At 34.4% G+C, this 22,593-nt stretch overlaps 1 protein-coding gene across 5 annotated transcripts in view; it reads right to left on the reverse strand.

Annotated features, from left to right (window-relative positions):
- The window catches only part of Sugct (succinyl-CoA:glutarate-CoA transferase), a 693,160-nt gene that overhangs the window by 355,375 nt on the left and 315,192 nt on the right, over nucleotides 1–22,593 (reverse strand). For all 5 annotated transcript variants that reach the window (XM_013521156.1, XM_005397726.2, XM_013521159.1 and 2 more), the window contains one exon: nucleotides 9,185–9,287. In XM_013521156.1, the coding sequence (XP_013376610.1) occupies nucleotides 9,185–9,287 (103 nt within the window). The remainder of the gene's footprint in view (nucleotides 1–9,184; nucleotides 9,288–22,593) is intronic.

Consider the following 22,593-nt stretch of genomic DNA (forward strand, 5'->3'; position numbering starts at 1 on the left):
TACAAATGATCAATGAACACATCTTCATCATTAGACACAAAATAAAAATTAAAATCAACTCACACTCACTAGAGATACTATTTCATAGCTATTAAAATGAGGACAAAAAAAGACTGACAATAACAATGTAAAATATCTTATAAATACCGAAAGAACAAAGAAAAGGGAACAGAGACTGTCAGAGGTAGAGAAGACTAGAGTCGCAGAAGGGAAGGAATGAAAGGAAAGGAGAGGAAGGAAAGAAAGGAAAAAAAAAAGGGGAGAAGAGCAGGAACAGGAAGGGAAGGAAAAGGAGAGGAAGGGAAAAGAGTTCATTCACTGATCTATGACAGTTCAGAGTCCATTTCCAACTGCTGAATTCTCAAAAACTATAGGAGCCTTTTTCAAAGGTGTTTTGGCCCATGAATGTACCATTTGTATCTATGCCTCTATTGGTGTTTTAATTTTGGAAATGCTGTAAATATATGTTTCCAGTTCTCTTGAGTTATAATTGGCAAATAAAATTGTATAAGGTGTACAAAATGATGTGTTACATATGTATACATTGTAAATTAATTGCCATACTCAAGCTAATTAATATATCCATCTCTCACATTGTTAGCTTGGGGAGTAGGGCATAAAACAAGATCTACTGCCTTTATAAGTTTTAAAAAGCCAAATACATTCATATTTTCTATAGTCACCATGCTCTGTATTATACATTCTATTTTCAAAACTTATTCACCTTACCATAGAGTATTTACAGTGTTTAACCAACATCTTCCTATTTCAGCCACCCTCCAACCCCTGGTAACCCCTATTCTGCTCTATTTCTATTAGTTCAACTTTATGAGAGTTCACATACAAGTGAAGTCATACAATACTTGCCTTTGTGTGTCTGACTAATTTTAGCATTGTATCACCTGGTTTATCCAAATTAGTAGATGTTTTTTGATGCTTAATTATATCTCATTACATATACAGAACATACATGCATCACATTTTCTTTTCCTATTTATCCACTGATACTTAGATTGTTTTCATACCTTGACTTTTGAATGGTGCTACAATGAACATGAGAGGGTATATTTCTCTTTAAGATGGTAACTTGTAATGTACTGTACAGGTTTTTCCTTTTTAGTCAAATTTATTAAATTATTTGCTCTGTAATACCTTCATGGCCTTTATATTTAGACAGCCTTTGCTTTCCCTGAAATCTGTTTATCATTAATACTTCTGTTATTTAAAAGTTTCTTTTCTGTAATAAACTCTAAAACATCTATTACTTATCTTGGTAGAAGGTATGCCTGCAATTATAAAAGAAAATAATTATTACTTTCCCTGATTATGAAAAAATAGTCTTTTTCATCTTGTCATGCTGTTTTATCACATACCAATCTATGCAATGGGTTTGAGTTTTCCTTATGTTCCATTAATTCACATCTCCATTCTCTAATAGTTGCACACTCTTTTAATGTGATTTTGAAATACATTTTATCATATATAACAATGTATGCATCCCTTTCATTACACACACATATATATTATATATATTATATATTTTTTATTTTTTTATGTATATATATTTATTATTCTTGCCCACATATTTCAGATATCCTTGAAAAATCATTTTCTATAAAAGTTGAGAAAAACATCCCACTGGGACTGACTGTAATTAGAGTAGAGTAACAAATGATCTGGAAATCATTGATGTCATAACAATATTCAGTCTCCTCAGCCATGAATGACTATGTCTATACATTCTTTCAAGACTTTTAGGGCTTTTGACTAAGTTTGGTAGTTTTCTATATATAGGCCTTGCATTTTTCTTTTCAAAATCCCTCAAAAGCAGTGAATCTGAAAACCCTAAACTCTGACAATATTTGCATCGGAAGATAGCTGATAGTTTTGTATGTTTTCAAGCTGTTACTACACAAATCACTTGTTTGAGTAAAAGCTTTCCCTGCTAAGCTGCAAAATATTGAAGTTCATCAAAAAACAACACTGATTTAGGTGACTACCAAAAAGAGCTGGGCAATACAATATGTTGTTATTAAATAGGACTTTTAAACAATGAAGTTCTCATGTCAAAAATTACATTAATTTAGTTGGGGGATACTAATGCAAACTGATATAAGCAGAAAGTGTGCAAACCTGGAGAAAAACGCAAAGAACATAACCCAGATATTTTCATCACTAGCTGCCACACAGTAGCCTCTCATAGCATGTAACAGAGAGCACTTGATACAGATGTCTCGAGACCTGCAATAAGTATAAAGCACACAGCAGATTTAAAAGACCATGAAAAAAATTTTAAATGCCTCATTAATATTCCTTTACAGCACCAACTGCATCTTAAAATATATTTTGAAGACATTAGGTTAAGCAAGATGTATTATTTAAATTAATTAATTTTTCTATTTCTTATTTAATTTAGGGTTGGTAAAAGTCAATGATTATATTATGTCCACTCTGAAGTATTTTGCAAAAGTTCAAAATGTCTGGAAGTTGGTGAGGAAGCTGCGTGCTTGCCTAAGTGCACACACAGGACAGACACAGTGATGGAGAAAAAGACAAAGGAAGACAAAGTGACAAATTAATTTTGTATGAGAACAAGAAAATTTGGATACCCTCAGATCACAAGTAATTTCAAAATAAATAAACAGTAAAGTCTGAAACTCTTCATTATCTTCTTCCTCATCATTGAGAGGGAATTTAATAATAATGCGGGAAATTCATTGCGAGAAGCATTTAGAAAAGTAAAGTTTTGCACTCTCTTGCTCTCTTCCCTGACCAGTGTGTGATCTGCAATACACTGCAATGTGTTCCACTTGCTTTTGCTGTCTTCTGCTGCCATGAACTATGCCCCTCTACCATGTGCCACCGTGCCTCAGAGCCAGCTGATTATGGACTGAAAACCTCTACAAACTCTGAGCTAAATAAACCTTTCCTCCCTTAAAAAAAAAAGAAAAAGAAAAAGAAAATGAAAGTCTTTTGGAGAGTTTCATAAGCTACACATTTGCAGCTCTTCAGCATTTAAACTTTTGTTAAATCATTAAACAGGAAAATTCTCACAATGCTTTATGTTGATTATTGATTGCTTTTAAAAATATCAGAGAACTTACTTGTAATTCTGTGATACCAAATCCTGTCTACCTCAGCTGGACTGGAACCTACTAAGGGTTTGACACAGTATCTTCTGGACCCACTGTCTTCCATCACCCCACCCCATGACAAACACCTAACACAAGACCAGAACGCAGGAAGTTCATCTTTACTACATACAGACTGAGGAGTAGATGGCTAAATGAGTGAATAAATGATCATGGTTTCCCTTTTCCTCAAACCAGCTCTTCCACCTTTTCTTAAAACAATCACTCTGGCAATATCCAAGGCATTCCAGTTGGATACCTAAATATAAGTAAATACCATACCTAAATAATTTATATTTAGTATGATAGTTCAAAGCAGTGTCTCTTTAAAATGGACCCAATTATTGAAGATACGTAAACTTTAGAAAAACATAAAATATCATTAACGCTATTCTCTTTTTTCTTGTGGTAGTGGGAATTCAACCGAGGGTATTCACACTGAGCTACATCCCAAGACCTTCTTTGTTTTTTATTTTGAAATAGGATCACCCTAAATTGCCAGGCTGTGCTCAAACTTGTGATACTTTTGCCTCAACCTCCCAGACACTTGTATCAGAGGTATGTGCCACCATGTCAGGCTGTAGTAATTTTATTTTAAGCCCTTACTTTACATTAAACATTCCAGTGAGCTTCCTGTTACAAATAACACACAAAGATTTTTACATTGGGACACTTGTTAATGAAGAAACTTAGGTGTAATTCTCTTTTACCATATATTTTAATAATAAATGGTCTCAATTTTTATTTTATTTAATCATCTAACTATGAAATGCTTTAAAATTTTCTTTAAAAATTGAAAATATCATACCCAAATATCATAAAACAAATCCATACATGAAATATCTGAATTTCTGCATCATCTAAAATGCATCTTGTACATTCAGAAATAGACATAAAATGTATTTTTATATCTCCCTTGTGTACTAGGAAATAATCCTACTACTTTACCTCATACCTTCATCAGCAGTTTTCCAGTTCCAGGGACCACTGTATGCATGTATGTATTTCCCAGGAGTATTACAGATAAGGATATAATTTTGCTTGACTTGTATAACTCCCAGAGAGCTGTGCAACTGCATTTCAACAAATATTAACTAATGTCATCCAAAGGTGATCGATCTTTAAAATGTGTCAGTAGTGTACGTGTGTTTGTGTGTGTGTGTGTGTGTGTGTGTAGTAAAAAAGGGTTTGAAAAATAGCTCTGCACTTTAGGGTGCTTTTCATGCTTACTGACAGCTGTAGATTTTGGGGTGCCTTTGACACTTATATGAATATTGAAGGGCTTTTTTCCCAGATACTCAGATATTTTGCCAAAATATGCTAAAACAAAATCACTTAGAGAATATGAACTAACCTAGAGATTATTAAAACCTCCAACTTCACAGGCTTCCACAAATAATGAGATGAAAACAACAGATAATTTTCAGCCATCAAATATTTCAATACTTCACTCTCTTTCTCTGACATATTTATCCCATATGAAATATTTGCAACAGGAGTTGTAATGACCTTCTGGGACAGGAAGAATACGGTTTCCGTAGAAAATGTTAAGTTAATTTTGATGGTGATGCAAAGTTAAGGAAGGGTTGTTAAGGGATGGCTTGCTTCCACAGGGTGGAGTTTTGTTTTGGTATCCTTTTAGAGCCTGCAGGTGTTTGGCACCAGTAATACTCGGGGCCAGCTGTGATATTTCAATAATTCTGATACTTCCCGCCCCATAGTTCTCAGAAGTGATGCTTCAAGGTTATGTCTTACACCTGATTATTCAACTTGTGTGGTACAAATGGGAAGATTTTGGTAAATAACACCAGTTTTGTGACATCCTTTGCCCTTCTTCCCCACTCTCAGGTCATGACATCCAGGACAAAAAGATACTAATCAAAAGCTCTGATCATTAATATTTTTTAAATGAGCAGTTCAATACAGATGATGATACAGTAGAATAAGCAAATATACGCCCTTAGGAAGTGAAATCCTGAAAGCAGTCTGGCGCATTCTCTTGTGATACTCTGTGTAGATAATGATGCTTTCAACCCTCTCAGTGGTGAAATCCATACCTATATTCACAGGAATTTGAAAAGTTTCTATTAAAAGCTGCATTTTCTTTTAAGTTTGTTTGGGTTGGAAACCCTCAAACCACAATGTATTTCATGCACATGTTCCCAAGAGTATGTTAAATAGGACCATACTGAGGTCATCTAGTAATTTTTTGAAACTTTTTAAGAATTCCTTTAATGTACTGCACAATCTTGGCCTGATTAAAAGAAGATATTTTAAGAAAGCACTTGGAAAAATGACTGGCTATTAAAATCTACATGCAGATAATCTATATTATGCTGTATAATGCACAGAGCTTTCCCCAGATAATCTGTCATTGAGGGAGGAAAGACAATAAAACTACCATACTATTTTGAGTCAAAACTTCTCAGACCTATCAGGAAATGCAGAACAAAAGCCCCTGTAGTATTCTTGAGTGACTTAACAATGGATGATTGAGGGTTGAGTTTAACTGTAAGTCTGTAGCATTTAATCAGAGGATAAAAGGTAGACAATCCTCCATCTATCCAGAAAACATGTATCATCTGTTGTTTCACTTCAGTTTTAAAAAAATCAAGTTTTCTTGGAACATGACTCTATGATGAAATTGTTAGGTAAGATTAGCAATAGTTTCTACCATCAAATACATTTTTGTTGCCTACCAAGTTTTTCAAGACACAAATAAAATATAAATGATCTACTTGATAAGTAGGCATACAAAATTCTTTTTCATTCCTTGAGGGTCCCAACAGTCTTTTTCTCCCCGGGCTGGACATACCCCTTTCCGCTTCATCAAAGCCTTCCTTCCTGCGCCATGTTCCAGGCCTTGTACTTCACCCAAAGTAATTTCCAGTTGAATGAGCAGCTGTGCTGGCAGAGCACGCACACGGAGAGCCTGCCGCTGCGCCAGCCCCGTGTTCCCACATCTGAGCACAAGTGGCCCGTTCCTTGTACCCAGGGCCAAGAAACTCTGCAGCTCATCAGAGGAAAGCAAGGTTGGCCCCCTCAAATGGAAATCATACTTGCAAAAACTTTTATGGAAAATGAAAAGGAATAGGGTTTCAGTAATCGGAAATGATGAAGAGTTGAGACCTTCCTGGCGCAAGGCAAGGATGCTTCTTCTCAAGAGGATAGTAAAGTGTGATGTTATGTAAATGATCCCCAGCCCAGTGGCTACACTGGGTGTGCTTCTATCCACTAGGAAGGTAAGTGACAAAGGTGTGTGTATCAAGAATACAACCATACAGTCCACCATCATAATGCAATCTATGCACCGAGAATCTACCATCTAACAATCTCTGTGCTATTCCCTTAATAAATATCTTGTTTTATACTCTCAGCAGTACAGAGATATGATCCTATTTTACCATTTTACAGTTCAAGACACTAAAGCCTCGAAAGTTTATAAAACTGTCCAGCAATTTCGACATTGTGTTCTTAACCATTACGTTATGTTCAGCCCCTCCGCCCAGCCCCAGAGATTACTGAGAACTATTCCACTGGCTCTAAAGATGGTTTGTCAGCACCCATTGAGGTACAGGAGCCACTTAATCATTTGGAAAACCTACACTTTCACAGGTAACCAACTTATTCATTTACTGATTCACACATACATAAATATTTATCATGTACTTGCTGTGTAAATCAATTTTTAATTTGTTTTTCAGAGATGCAAAGAAGACTAAACTCATATTAAATCTCTAACACCTGGTATATAATAAATTCACTAAAGGCTTCATGAATAAATGAAAGAACTTTCTCCATAGTCATTTTTAGAGGTCCTCTTTAGGTTATTTCAATAATCTAATTTTCTGATTTTTCCACTTTACACATTCCTTTTAAAATTCAGAATGTTGTAGAATTCTTTCTAAAAGGTTATAAACACTTCCAAGTATAAGAGAAAGATGGCTCCCTTGCCTCTTGCATGGAGCACAATTGGAATATTTAAAATTTCCAGTCACCTTTGCTTATTTTCAAAATGTAATAGTAGTATATAATTGCAGTCTTTCTAAAAGTCCAAATAAATTGCATGTATGTATTTTGGGATTTAAATTCTAAAGAAAAATGAAACTATGCATGAAAGAGAACAATGTTCCTCTTTCTCCAAGGGTACAATTGTCAATAACAATCACAGTATAATTAGATAATTTTGATATTAAAAGTATAACAATTTAAATCCACTCAGGTGGGTAAGAGGGCACTCTGTAGAAAGTTTGGGGGTAGTATGAAAAGATGGTATTCTAATTTAGGCAATATAAATATTCTCCATTTGCTAAGTAAACTAAGTATGAATACATGCCATGGGCAAAAAATAGAAACTTCTTTATGGGTCCAAACCATTTCAGATATCCAAACTAATAATTAAAGTTCTCTTGCGGTAATTAAACTGAACTACAAGGGAAAATGAGGTATGAAAATCCTACTTAGCCTATATTTGCTCTGACCAGCCCATGATATGCACAATTTTAAGGTAGCAGGTAGAACTTTAGGTCATTATCAGAGTCTAAAAGAAAATAGGTCCTATTAGAACATACCTATGAACATTTAAGACTAATTCCTTCCTTTGGTGGCTTTACATATAATCAAACATAGATAAAGCAACAGAAATGATGATTGAAAAACTCTCAGGAAATATCTCGAGGAAAATGTGCCTTCAAGTTGAGATAAATGTGAAATCCTACCCACTGCAACGTACAACAGCTTAAAGCGATGGGTCATTCTGATTCAAAGTTACAGTGTGCAAAAACCAGCCTTCCGTCTATATTTGGGGTGTGCGTACTACCACCTCCTCGCAAGACATCCCCAGGCATTAATCCACTGAGCTTGTGATCCCTCTCGAACTCACACAACACACAAGGTGGGCCCTGTTATCCCATGTCCATACTGACCATTGTTTTATTATGAACAAAAACTCATGATCTCAGCAGAAAAACATCACAGAGCAGAATTCATGAATTCAGTCATCTTTCTCTGCAGTAAATATTATAACTACTGAATTAAATATACTCCCATTTCATTTTAAACAGGCACTGATGTAAGTTGAAGGTACCAAAGTTACAAAGATTGGTTTTACATAAAGTTCTCCCTCAAAAGCTATGCTCTGTTTTTAATAATTCATTTCAAATAAAAACCTTCCAACACATAAATATAAAAAGCCCAAGAAAAAAATTCTATAGTTTCAAAATGTTGGAAATTGACAAGATATGTGAATAATCATAGCAAAATCTACACAGAAAAATAAAGTTCCTATACATTTGGAGGTTAACATGTGAATCTAAGATATGGTAAATTGCTTGTCATTATGTTGATTGAAATAATAATATCAAAACTTGGTATTTTGACATCATCTAAAAATAATCATGCGCTGGGGATTTAGCTCAGCAGCAAAGCGCCTGCCTGGCAAGTGCAAGGTCGTGAGTCCGGTTCCCGGAACGGGTGAAAACCCCCCCTCAAAAAAAAAATAAAAAATAAAAAATAAGAAATAAAAAATAAAAATAATCATGTGAACAATGCTACACAAGAAATTATTTTTTGGGGCTAAACCTTCTTCCTGGGCCCCAAGAAGGAGGTTCGAAATCAATGTATAGTGTAAGTCTCTATTCAGGTGAAATTTATGCTGCACAAATAACATACTTTAATCAAAGCATACGAAAACTTCTAATTTCCAGAATTAAACATGACTTGCTTTGTACATTTTAAGACAACCATACGATCAGAGATGACCTGCAACTGAAATTTCTCATATTTCTTTCTACAAAAAATTCTCTGACAGCCTGATTCCAGCCTCTCAATTGTCTATATTTCTGTAGTGGCTGATGAGAGAATATATTACATCTAACAGATCAAAAATAGTATGTTTACAGACAGCCAATTCTAAACGCAGATTCATTTCATATTCGAACATATCAATGAAGTCATATTATGTGGCTTAAAGCTTAAGATCAATGGCTAATATATGTTTATATGAATCAGTCTGGATAGGAAATAGAAGCAACCAAAAACTTCAAAAATCAAACCTGGGGTTCTGCAAATACACCCTTCATGTTGTTGATTGGGCCATAAGGGATTCCACAGCCTTCAAAGAGACACAACCACGTGGCAGTCGTTTCTTCTTCAAACCTGGGAACAGACCAAAAAGGATGCAAGTTCAAGCTCTAAAAAATGTAACACGACCTCTTCTCTCGTGTGCCACCATTTCCAAGTAACTAACTGGACAAAATATGTTTCTTAGGCCTTCTTTACTCTGGGAATTGAGGGAAAATTGTCTATATGAAATAACGTGTATGACCTACGGTGGTAAAAGCAGCCACCCAGGCCTCAGGATTTAAAAACTGACTATTAAAGGTATAATTCCTCCTCTTTGTATATATATCCTTTGGCAGAGTCTGCTGGAAAAGAAGCACTGGCAGAAAACAGTATTAACTGAGTTCCAAATGTAGTGTTGAAAAATGTACTAATATAATAATAATAATAATAATAATAAAACACAATTTGAGCATGAAGTCATGAAGCTAAATGTCTTTTAGGTCTCAGGTACAGTATCAGGTTAGGGTAGACACTGATACTCTAAAAAATAAATACAGCTGTTTTAAAAGAAAGAAATGTGTAAAGTACAAAAGAATTAACAACCACAACCAATGACCTAAAACTCAACATTAGCTATTTATTTATTTGCATCATAATTTATGAATTCGAACTCTATACTTGGAAAAGACGAATATTTTCGCTTGTTAACAAAATCCAAATTCATGCATGTCCTTTACCTCTGTTTTGTCTCTTCTATTGTTTAAAATTGAACTTAGACAGAAAAGCACATTAATTTCTTTTAATTTTTTTTCTATTAGTTCTTACAGAAAAGGAGTTAATTGATCAATGAAATCTAATATCTTTTATTTCTTCTCTGTTAAAACAGGAAACACAGAAGCAAAATCTTAGATCCTTAGAGACAACTCAACACAATCATTATTTCTAATATATGAAAAATTTTAGAATGATTGTCTAAATAGCGAATTACTGTTAGTAATTAATAATCTAGCTGATAAAAGAGAATTTTTAAAAATACTAGTTAAAGCAGATTATTGCCAAGAGATAAAATGCGTTACTAATCTAAAATACTAGTGGTTGAAACATTTAATTCATGATATCCTATTCTATTCTCTTATACATAACCAGAATTATCTCAGATCTACAGACTCCATAAGAGAGATATATTGGAGAAATACACTTCTTTCATCATTAAAAATAGCACAGAAACAATGTCATTACATACATGGAGGGCTCTCCTTTAATTGACATCTGGTAGATAAAGATGAATAAAGATGAAAAGAAAAGTGAAAAGGAAAAATTAAATTGATGGATTCTCCAAAGAAGACTATATGAACAATGATGTTGAATCACATAAATTTTTACATAAAGAGAAAATAAACATTTTCAATGAAGTGTTACATTTCACTAGGAATCTAATTTGTCCTATCTACACATGTATTTAGTGAGTATATTCTATACACAAAGCATTGATTCTTATATTTAAATAGTGTTACCTTTTCCTCTCCAATTTTTTTTTTTTTTTTTTTTTTTTTTTGAGACAGGTTCTTACTATGTTCAGGCTGGCCTTGAGCTCATTTTGTAGCCCAGGCTGGTATCAAACTCGCAACAATCCTTCTGCCTCAGCTTCCCGAGTGCTGGGATTACAGGTGTGCGCCACCAAGCCCAGCTTTCCTGTCCAATTTGACAGATAGACTTTTCACTATACACGGATTTTGTCCCAGTAATGTTCACTATCCCCATTTAGTACACAATAAAATCCTCTTAAAGATAAAAAATATTCTTGGGAATATCATGATTCAAGGTTAAAATTCTTGCTTCTAATCTTCACATTCACATGACTGTTAACATCATCTCCTAGCCATGACTTCCTAAAATATACATAGATGTTTATCATCAGAATGATACATGCTGAAAGAATAAAAGAGATTCTTTGAATCTGGAGCCTTTCCAATAAGGGTGTCAATTATTTCAGTTTTCATAAATAGAGTGTTATAATGGTTAGTCTGGTAAATTTTCAAGACAAGCAAATTTATCTCCACTGGACTCACCCAAGTGGCCTAAAAGATCTGCACAGAGAATGCACGTCAGTATCCAAACAAACCCATGACTGCAGACAGCTAGCAGAGAACTCAGGGGAATAGTTGAAGTTTTAGTATTTATACAAGCTTTTCACCACTGGGCAAAAGAGAGGGATTTATTTCAAGCTATGGAAAACAACATATACACTTTAGAAATGAGACTAGGGGGAAAGGCAGCATCTAAACAGCATCTAAACTTAAGAAAGGCAGCAGGATGACCACTGTTTGTATCTCCGCGTGGGTGTGGGCGTGGAAGGGTTCTTTATTGCCATAAACTCAATCACTTAGAGACAGAACATGCTACATTCCACTGCTCCCAGAGGACAGATTCATCATTTTCTCCTGAAAATCTATCTCTTGATCTAAATCTGATGTGGAATCCTTTCCTTTATCTATGCAAAAAAAAAAAAAAAAGGAAAACCTGTAAGCACATGTTTTTATTAACCACAGAAATTCTGAAAAAAGGTGTGTGTGTGGGGGGGTGTGATCTAAACCACTCAGGGCAATCAAGTCCTAAAGATAAGACAAAAAGGGCATCCTTAGATCCAGCTTAGCGAGCCTCAACACTGGGGCTTCCTTTGCAAGGAAGTTATTTGGAGCCTTATAAACAATCCAGATTTAATTGTGACCCTAAATAAATCAACCAATGTATTTAATTCTTGATTTTTGTTGAACTTATATGATGCCAGGATTGAGTATTATTAATCAGGTAGCATGATTTATTTTGGGGGCGGGGATTTTTCCGGTACCGGGAACAGGTAGCATGATTTAGACAGATGAAACTCTGCTACATAAAGATAGACTACAGCGTAATTTTCCTAATTTCAAAATTTATCTTAAAAATGAACAAAAACTTTCTTAAATGGTGAATTAAAGTTTCAAGGAAGCCAAATCTATGAACAAAGAGAAACTAAGAGATCTGGGTCACAATGACAGGAGCTGGAAGTAACAGTAAACACTGGTGATGACTAAGTGCTAGTTACCAAATTTAGTCTATATTTTGTCAATTTAATCCTTACACCATATTACTAAATATATGTAAATATGTGTTGTCTTCATTTGACCAATTAGAAACTCAGATTCAGAAAAATACACTTAAATTCAGTCCACTTTTAAAATATGAGTTTGCATCTGAAGCAGAGACTTGCTGAACTCCAAAGCCAGTTTCTAATATACGACAACTGTAGCAGAATGCATACCGAGTGCTCAGTTCACATGTTGCATGTATTACGTGTGATTATAGATAGTTTTAAGAAAGAGAGCAGAGAGGAAACTGTACCCTTTTTGGAGTAAAACACTTCTTCATTTCGATCTTATATACTTCAATATATATTCCCTTACATTAACATTCATTCATTCCTCATGTTTTTAGTTAAGAATTTGTTTTGTGACAGCCTTGGTGATTAAAACAAAAAAGACAGTCCTTGTGTTCAGGGGTCACATAGTCTAACGGATAATACAGCTAAGGAAACAGATGATTTAAAATTCAGGATGCTAAGACAAAGATATGAATGAACAACTTACAGTTAAAGACACAGAAAAGGAGACTTGCACTGGGCTAGGGGAGGCAGGAAAGACCTCAGAAAAGAGGTGACATTTGAGCCCAGTGTTGAAGGATGTATTAGAATTTTCCATGGAAGAGATGGGGAAAGGGATTTCCAGGCAGGAGAGCAATGTGTAAAAAGATCTGACCTGGAAAAATGCAAGCTCTCCTGTGCCTTGCGTGACAGAAGATGATGACATGAGAGAGGGAATTTAGAACCACAGTAAAAAGCATCTAGTCTGTTGTGTTATAAGTATTGGGGGTTTTGCTGGCAACAAGGAACCCAGAGAGGTCTTTAGAAAGAGGATATGCATTTTCTGCACTGATTCAGAGGATGTAATGACATAGATGAGCCTAGAGATAAGGAAATTTTACAGGAGGCAACATACTCCCTTCTGATGCATCTCAAATCCACCAATTCTTTCATACTATAGTCATTAATGAACAAGTTCTATTTGGAAAAAGTGTTTTCATGATATCCTTGCCTTGTTTAGTTACTATCCTATTTATGGGAGCCTCTGAAATCTGCCTCGTTCATCCAGTGGACTTCAGTAGCCATTTATCAATTTTCTTTTCAGATTCCTCATCCTTGCTCCCTATGTAGTACTTCATACTTCTGACTATGAGATTTTTAAGTCCTGTGACCCTCCCCATACTTTTTTTTGTTTTCTTTAATATCTCTTTAGACATTTCTTTCTTACATTAATTCTTTAGTCAGACCCCAGATTCCTTCTTATCTTTTACTCAGTGCTGTGGTTTACATAAGTAGCCCCCAAAGGTCCACGTGTTAAAGAGTTGGTCACCAACCCATGATAAATTGGAGGGCGGAGGGATACTGAAGAGGGGAGGCTGAGTGGAAGGAAATTGGAGCATCATGGATGTGCCACTGAAGGGGACCCCAGCCTGCTGTGATATACTGTCTCATCACACGTCCAAAACTGGCAGAGTCAACTGACCATGTGGACTGCAAACTCTGAAATGATGAGCCAAAAAAAACCCTTTTCTCCTTAAATGTTGATTGTCTCAGGTATTTTGTCATAGTAACACAATACTAGCTAACACATTCACCCAAGTGATAGTTTCTCTGTGCAGATGTTACCTAAATCCATTCTTTGAGGCATGACCTTTTTTGCCAGTTTACCTTTTCTAGTCATCATAGGATAATTCCACTCAGATGCACTATCATAGCCACAAATGCAGCATCTCCCTGGATGACTTTATCATTTCCATTTTCCCCAAACCTAGTATTCACCCCTTGCCTGAACTAGTACCCTTGCTAAATCTGAAATTCCTCCCTTTCCATCATTTCTTATAATTCTGTTTGATAAACATTTCAAAGTTTAAATTTTATTCCCCCACCTCCACTATAACTATTGCAATTTTGGCCTTTGATGCTTCACATTTGGACAGTGGTGATAGCTGGCTTAAAATATATTGCTTCTAGCCAGGCATGGTAGCTCACACCTGTAATCCCAGTACTCAGAGGTTGAGGTAGGAGAATTGCTGCTGTGAAGTCAAGGTCAGCCTGAACTACATAGCAAGACCCTGACTTGAGAGAGAGAGAGAGAAAGAAAAAGAGAGAATATATATATATATATATATGTATACAATTTAGGGAATATATATATATGAATATGTATGCATGAATATATATATGAAGATAGGTAGATAGATAGAGATATATATAGATATATGTATATACACACACATATCTTCTAATATTCCCAAGTACCTAAGTCATAAACTGTAGGTATGTCTCAAATCTGTTTAACTATATCTCCTTCCCCAGGATCATTACCTCCTCTAGAGCTAAAGAAAATACTGTTTATTGACTATTACATGCTCAGAAGGAAAGAATGGATAGGAATATTTGGGGAAAACAATGGGTTCTCAATCATATTAGCCTAAATTAATGTGATAGATATTTACTTCTAAAACCTCCTCAGACTAGGTTTAATCAGACACTAAAGTTGGGAGATGGAAGACAAGCATCTTCTCTTCTTCCCTCTTTCTAAATTGTTCCCTAAATTCTACATAGGAGTAGTGTTGGGGAAAATAAATTTCAAGTTCTAAACAACTTAGAAAAAAATGCTTAAAACATGATGTTTCAATTTAGAGACTGCCTGTGCTATGCAGAGAATCATAAGATCTCAAGAATTCAAAGGACCTCTATAATCCATTGTTTCCTATGATCCTACAAAATCATCATTTTATGTATACTGAAAATATCTCAAGTAATAGAGAACTCACTGGCAGCCAAGTTACCAGAAATATTCAAACACAGGAAGCATGCTACAACAGGAAAGGCATGGGTTTTGAAGATAATTGGGTTTGAATTATCTTCAACTGTGCAAGCACTCCTATCCGTATGACCTTCACAAAAATATTGATTAATAACTAAAATTTTTCAAACAAAAGCAGCTATCTATTGAGCATTTACAAAGTAAATGGCTCTGTACTGAAAAGAACATTTACATACAGTATGTCAATTAATTCTCACAACTCTACAAGGGAAGTACCTCATATGCTCCATTGAAAAGCATATGAGGTACTATGAAGTAAGAATCCTATGACGAGAATCCTATCAATGTGAGAATTATGATCCTCATAGTTGAGGAAACTAAGTCATAAAAGAGGTCAAATAAGGCAGTTCATGGATTAGAAGGCTGAAAGCTATCAGCTCATGGGATTCAGGACTGATTTTTCTCCAGGTTCTGTAGGGTAGACTCAATACATGTCAACAGTTTCCAACCAGACTGTAGCACACGGTGCCAACAGTAAGCCACTGGTGGCTGAGCTACTATCTGTCCCCCAGGTGTAGGGGCAGGAGGGAGGGACAGGGAACAACTCTGTACGAGGTGACTTATCTAGGCTCCCATCATTCCTCACTTCTTTCCGGCTGACCACTGTACAACTCTATGGCTCCATAAGGTATCGTAACATTGGCAATGATTTTTCTGAACCGATCCGTTTAAGAGTACCATGAAAAAGGATAAATCTTTCTTGTCTTGAAGAAGAAAAATCAAAGTATTATTGGGGCTAACATTTCAAGTCTTTTACTTCTGGGCCAAGAGTTCATCTCCCTTCACACTGTGTCATACAGAGAACATAATCAGTCAATCAGTTAATCAATAAAACTTACTGAGAAGACAGTATGGCTTTAACCCTAAGCTAACCTCACCTGGGTTTGTGACTTATATGCTGTTTAACTCCACCGAGCCCCAGTTTTTTTCAGTTCCAGGGAAATTATAACAGTTATAAATTGCTTAGCACAGCATACCATAAGTAGCCAAAAAATGACATTTAATAATAATAACAATAAAAACAATAGCAGGAAAATCCAAGAAAGCCCACAAAAAAATTTAATAATTCATATTTATTTATTCATTCATTTGTTTGTTTATAAACATCTCCCAGATATTTTATGGTTATAAAAGTTTGAACTTTGGGGGCATCTGAAATATAACTATATGCTTATTTGATGTTGTTTATCGTTGTCATTTTTTTTCTTTCTGGAAAACATCTGTGCTTGTTCTGAAACCCTAGAAGTTTCACGATGACCACTGTCGAGAAACCCGCTTGATGCTCACTGCTCTGTTGCAGGAGTGATGATGCTGCGGATACTTCAAGTGGAGCAGGAAGTAATAAGGCATTTTACCAGGCCCACAAACAAGACGAGTGAGAAACCATTTAAAGAGGTACCAATTTCAGTGTAGCTTCTGTGGTCAGGCCAAAGAGGTTAAAGATATTTTTATCTCATCTTAACTGTTGAGATAGAGTCCAAAGTCCTTCCTGTAAGTGATGAGAGAAAGCACCTGCTAGGTCTCATGCTGCACCCACATCTGGATGACGCTCACTTTCCTAAAAGGACTCTGTCAATGATAGCAAATGAAATGTTTCTTTTTTCCTCATCTCCTGAAAGAGTGTGTGAGATACTTTAAAGACTCATGATTTTCAGAGTTCTCCAGCAGAGAATGGGCCAAGTTTGTGGCAAAGGTAAAATCATATACTTCTTGATTTCATGCAATTATCTCCACTTTTGAAAAAGAAACAGATTTCAAACAAAACTATACATGCAGACCCTTACAAGAATAAAACTAAATCTTCTCATTCATTTCCCACATGAATATTCCAGGATCTTCAAAATGTAGACTATGAGAAGGATTAGTTGTCTGTTCAGAGAGGTTTTATATCACACAAAGATTCAAATGAAATATACTAACACAGAGATTATGATTTTACATCACAACATTTTCTTTTCTCCTACTAATTATCCACTATCTCCAATTTCTTAGCACTTCTCACAGTGCTTCCATGTGACCTTATACATGTTTCTGTTCATATAAGATTGATACCCTAAGGCCACAACTAAAGAAGTGAAGCTGCCAACTCAAGCTCAGACATCTTCAACTGTATTACTTTTTGCCAAATTACTCTCTAAAAATGCTGATACCAACAGCTACTTTCACCACACTCCATACTTTTGCCAACTTTTATTAGTGTTAAAGTTATGTCAATATGACAGCAGTAGAATTGTAGTTCATAATTATTTTAAAATGCATTTCTCCAGCTGGAGAAATTAAGCAGTGTTACTTAACTTAAGGGCCATTAGATGTTAGGTTTGTTTTGTTTTGTTGGTTTCTTCTTCATATCTCTTGCTTATTTTTTGTTTGGACTGTTTGTCTTTTCTTACCAGCTTAACAAGAACTTTGCATGATGTAAATACAAGTCCTATATCAATTATAATCATTCAAATGTCTTCTCCTACAATATATAACTTGTCTCTTTCATATAGAAGCTATTAACTTTAACATAGACAATGATGATTCTTGTCCTTTACAATTTTTGCATCTTGTGTTGGTTTAAGAAATAGTGCCTAGTTCAAAAGCTTACTGTGGGGAGTTAAATAAATTAACACTTGAAGATGTTTAGAACAGTGCACAGCATAAGTAGGTGCTATGCACCTCTTCAGTAAGTAAAACTCTGGAGAGCCAAACTGTTGGTAGGAAAAGGTAAGAGACTGGGATAGAAGTCTTAGAAATAAAAATGTGGCACAGAGTTGCATTCCATAAGTTAATTGGAAATGTCCCTTTAGACAAATCAGAGTAAACCTAAACCAAACCACTGGGACTCCATAAGATCCAGACTAGAATCTATAATGCAGTAACTATAAACAGGCCTGTGACACTTCTATAACCTACAGAGAAACAGCTGGAATTTGTTGGTCGGCATTTCTACCGTAAACAAAATCACAGATTTAATATTTCCTGTGATTTCCTCAAACCTTATTTCCTCTTAGGAATTTATCTCTACATATTACCGATAAATTATGGTTAAAGTTATCTGGTTTTTTCCCTGAACATTCTCTAGCTCTCTGTATTGTCACATGTCAATTTGCAGGCCACACAAAAGATAGGGTAAGAGTCCACCCAGGGTATCCAGTCACCACCTTAACTCCCAAAGTCACTTAGAACTCTTTGTATAACTTGCTTTTAAATACATCAAGATGTTAGGTAGAGTAGCCAGTGTGTCTTGAAAACTCACACTAATTATTGGCACATTAACAACTCTAGATCATACCAATTATTCCTCATAGTTCAGAAATAAACTACTTTGTGCAGATTTCAAGTAAACAATAGATCATATATCATAACGCTAGGACTGAACAGAACTGTTCTGTCTGTTAAGGACTAAGCAGCATCGTTGCAAACATGATATGAGAAAGTTGCTCACATTGCCTAGGTCCAGTGATATTTACACCAAAGGATGTTTACGCTAAAAAGTAAGCCTCTTTAGTTAAGATTGCTTTATGAAGAACTACTAGTAAAGCAATACAGAATTACTGTAGATAATTTAGTGGACACTAAAGAAGACATAAAATCAACTTTATCACACAGATATACTTTGGCTTTGCATATTTTAGCATTTTATATAAACATATATTTTTAAAAATCACAAAGGCATCACAATGTTTAAATTTAGCAATCCATGTCAGAAAACGTTACATATTATACATATTGTTTTAATGGTTAAAGGATGTTTATTATAAAGATCTATTATAAGTTACTTAAGCAAAAGCCTATTAGATATTTGTTTTATTTTCCTAGGGTTCATGACTACTACTACAATAAACATTCTTACAGCTAAATCTCTGTGCATTATCTTATCCCTAGGATTCACTCCTTAAAAAAGTAAATCTTTTCAATGCACATAACTTTAAAATATTTTTATATTAATTAATTGAACAAGTACTTATGGAGTTAGTTCTATGGGCTAGGCATGGTCTAGTTTTTTAACACTAAATAATACAGAAGAAAATCCTGATCATGTAATTTACCTAGGAGAGAGATAAAAAAGTAAAATCCACACTGTTTATAGATTAGTACAGAGAAAAATTAAACAGAAAACTCCCACTGGCAAGGGTTTCACTTCTTTAACAGAGTGATTTAAAACTGTCTCCATGAAAAAAGTAAGAATCAAATGCACTGTATAAGCAGACTTTCTTACCAAAACTCAGTATAATTTTTACCATTTGATTTGATTTGATCTGATTGTTCCTAAAGAGGAAAAAAGAATCTCACTAATGCTTTTGGTTAATTGTATATCTTACAAAATGTCTGTTTATTATCTTTTCAGTGATTTACTACTAGGTTTTTCCTTTTTCTCATTGATGTGTAAAAGGCATTCTATTAGTTATAATAAGTCAGTTTTTCTTACTTACCATAAATTTTTATTTCTGATAGATTTAATGTGTAGAACTTGTAGAATAATTCCAGTTCTCAAGAGTACAGATAATGATAAAATTAGAAAGTCCAAAATTTTTCATTTGCTATATCCTATTCATTTGCCTTTCATTTGCTTTTCATTTGCATTTTCCAATACTTAGATTTAATCTCAGACTAAATATCTTAATCTTATTATAGCCAGTTATGATGTTTTTTATTTTGATGGTGCTACCCCAATTCAGTCCCTATAGTTAATGCCTGTGCTATCTTTGTATATCTATGAGATGCGAAGATATGGTTATTTCATATTATACTCTTTCCTTTTGACTCTCATTTACTCATGTGTGTGTATCTAAAGGCAGCTCATTAACAATCTTTAGGTCACTATTTCTCTACTGTTTTTCAGGGTCTGAAGACATAGAAAAATGGAACGCATCCCATGTTCATGGACTGTAAGAATAAATATCATTAAAATGTATACAATAGCCAAAATTAGCTATAGATTCAGTGGAAACACAATCAAAATTCTGATAGCATTTTTTTACAGAAAGAGAAAAAGGAATTCCTTACATTTATGTGGAACAAAAAGACCCAGAATAGCCAAAGAGATCTTCAGCAAAAAGAACAATGGCAATGGCACAAAAGCAGATATAGAAACCAATGGAGCAGAACAGAGAGTCCAGAAATACATTCAAACATCTAAAGTGAATTGATCTTCAACAAGTCATTCCATGAACATAAAATGGAGAGAAGACTGTATTCTGTAAAGGGCAGTGAAAAAGTATGTCCACATTCAGAAGAAAGAAGCTGGATCCTTACCTCACACCATATACAAAAATCATCTCAAAATGGATTAAAAGACTACAACATATATGGCAAGAAACCATTTAAATCCTAGATCACATTTGGGGAAAGTTCCTTGATAGTGGTACAGGCAATGACTTTTTTAATGTGACCCCAAAAGCACAAGGAACAAAAGCATGAAAGAAAAAAAGGGATTACATTAGATTAAAAAGCTTCTGCTAATCAACAGAGTATATAGGAAACCTACAGAATGGGAAAAAATATTTACAACCTATATGTCTGTAAGGGGTTAATATCCAAAATGTGTAAGGAACTACATACCTCGAGAGCAAAAATAGATAAATGAACCAATTTAAAATTTAACAAAGAACCTGAATAGACATTTCTCAGAAGAACATACTCAAAGGTCCAGCAAGTATCTGTAAATATTCCTAATAGTATCATTAATCATCAGGTAAATGATATATAACATCTGCTATAATAGTTAATAAAAAGATAAAAGACATGTATTTTCAAAGATATAGAGAAAAAAGAACCTTTGTATACCAATGGTGCCAATGTAAATAGGTAGAGTCACTATGGAGAAGAGTATGTAGGTAAGAGTATGTAGTATGTAGGTAAGAGTATGTAGGTAAGAGTATGTAGTATGTAGGTAAGAGTATGTAGGTAAGAGTATGTAGTAAGAGTATGTAGTATGTAGTATTTATATATATCTGAAGAAACATTTGCACGATCACGTTCAGCATTATTCACAAAAAAATATATGGAAACAACCTAAGTAAGTGTCCATTGATGAATGAAAAGTTAAAGAAAATGTGGTATGTTTGTACATGTACATTGGAATATTATCTTCCCATAAGAAGAGAAAATCCTGCCACTTTCAACACAAATAAATATGGAAGGCAATATCTGTATTAATTTAGACACAAAAGACAAATCATATATATATGAGCATGTATCTATATAATTACATTCTATTAGACAAATATAATATTAATATAGATTAGATCAAAGTTAGATTAGGTCAGCCATATTTTAAAACCTACATGGGGGAAAGGAAAATGTTGATCAAGAAGAATGAACTTTCTGTTACACAAGATGAGTAAATTCAGAAGCTCTAAAATGAGAAAGGTAAGTATAATTAATGATACCCTACTGTGTACTTGAAATTTTCTAAAAGTAGATTTTCAATGTTTCACCACAAAAAGTAGAAACTATCTAAGGTGATGAATATATACATTAGCTTGATTGTCATGGTTATTTTATTATATATAGAAATATCAAATCATTGAATTAAACACCTCAAATCTATATGATTTTTATTGGTCAAGTATACCTCAATTTAAAAGTAACCATAGCTCTTTAAATAGGTTAGCCAGGATTTGTTTCCCTTATGTACTAGTTTCATGATCTTAGAATATTTTTCTTAAGTCTTAGTTTCATCATCAGTGACAAAGTACATAATAATAATTCTTGCCATGTAAAGGTTTTTTGAAAGTTAAATAAGTATGTGTGACATAAATTAAATTTATTTCAGAGCTTGGTACAGGCTGAAAGCACTAAAATAAACACTAAATGTTGTTACTTTTGGGGATACCATTGTGAAATTTGTTGCTCTAGCAGCTATTTGTCATCTACGGACTCATCTACCTGATAGAATAATAACCAAATTCACTTAAAATACACATTCAGACTACCAGAAACATATTAAATATAATCTAAACTCAAATACAGGGTAATAAAAAGCAACACACCACAAAAAACCACCCTGCAACCCCTCTTTAATTTTTATGCTTCAAAATCCTGTTTTTAATATGTCTCTACTGAATTTAATTTAAACTTATTAAAGAAAGGAAATTTTCAAATGAAGTATGAAAATCTACTACTTTACAGATTTACCCATTTTCTCATCTGGTGCCTTCCATGCATGAATAGCCTTAGGAAAGGGAACATAATTTTGTTACTGTATATAATAATACACTAACATGAAAATGGTAAAAAGTAAAGGAGACCTAGGAGAGAAAATGTTACTTGAGATTTGAAAGAACTCCAATGGAGGAATGGACTTTATTACAATTTCCTCCAGCCTGGAAACCCTGAAAAGGTGTCATCCAACTTCCTCTTGTAGGTCAAAACATAGCAATTGTTCTATTAGGGCAGGCGGCACTTTCAAAAGAAACTCACCTTCATTTGGAAATTTCTTTTCTTTTTTTTTATTTTTTTTTTTT

Source organism: Chinchilla lanigera, unplaced genomic scaffold, assembly GCF_000276665.1.
Source record: "Chinchilla lanigera isolate Chin_1 unplaced genomic scaffold, ChiLan1.0 scaffold00059, whole genome shotgun sequence".
Classification (NCBI taxonomy): domain Eukaryota; kingdom Metazoa; phylum Chordata; class Mammalia; order Rodentia; family Chinchillidae; genus Chinchilla; species Chinchilla lanigera.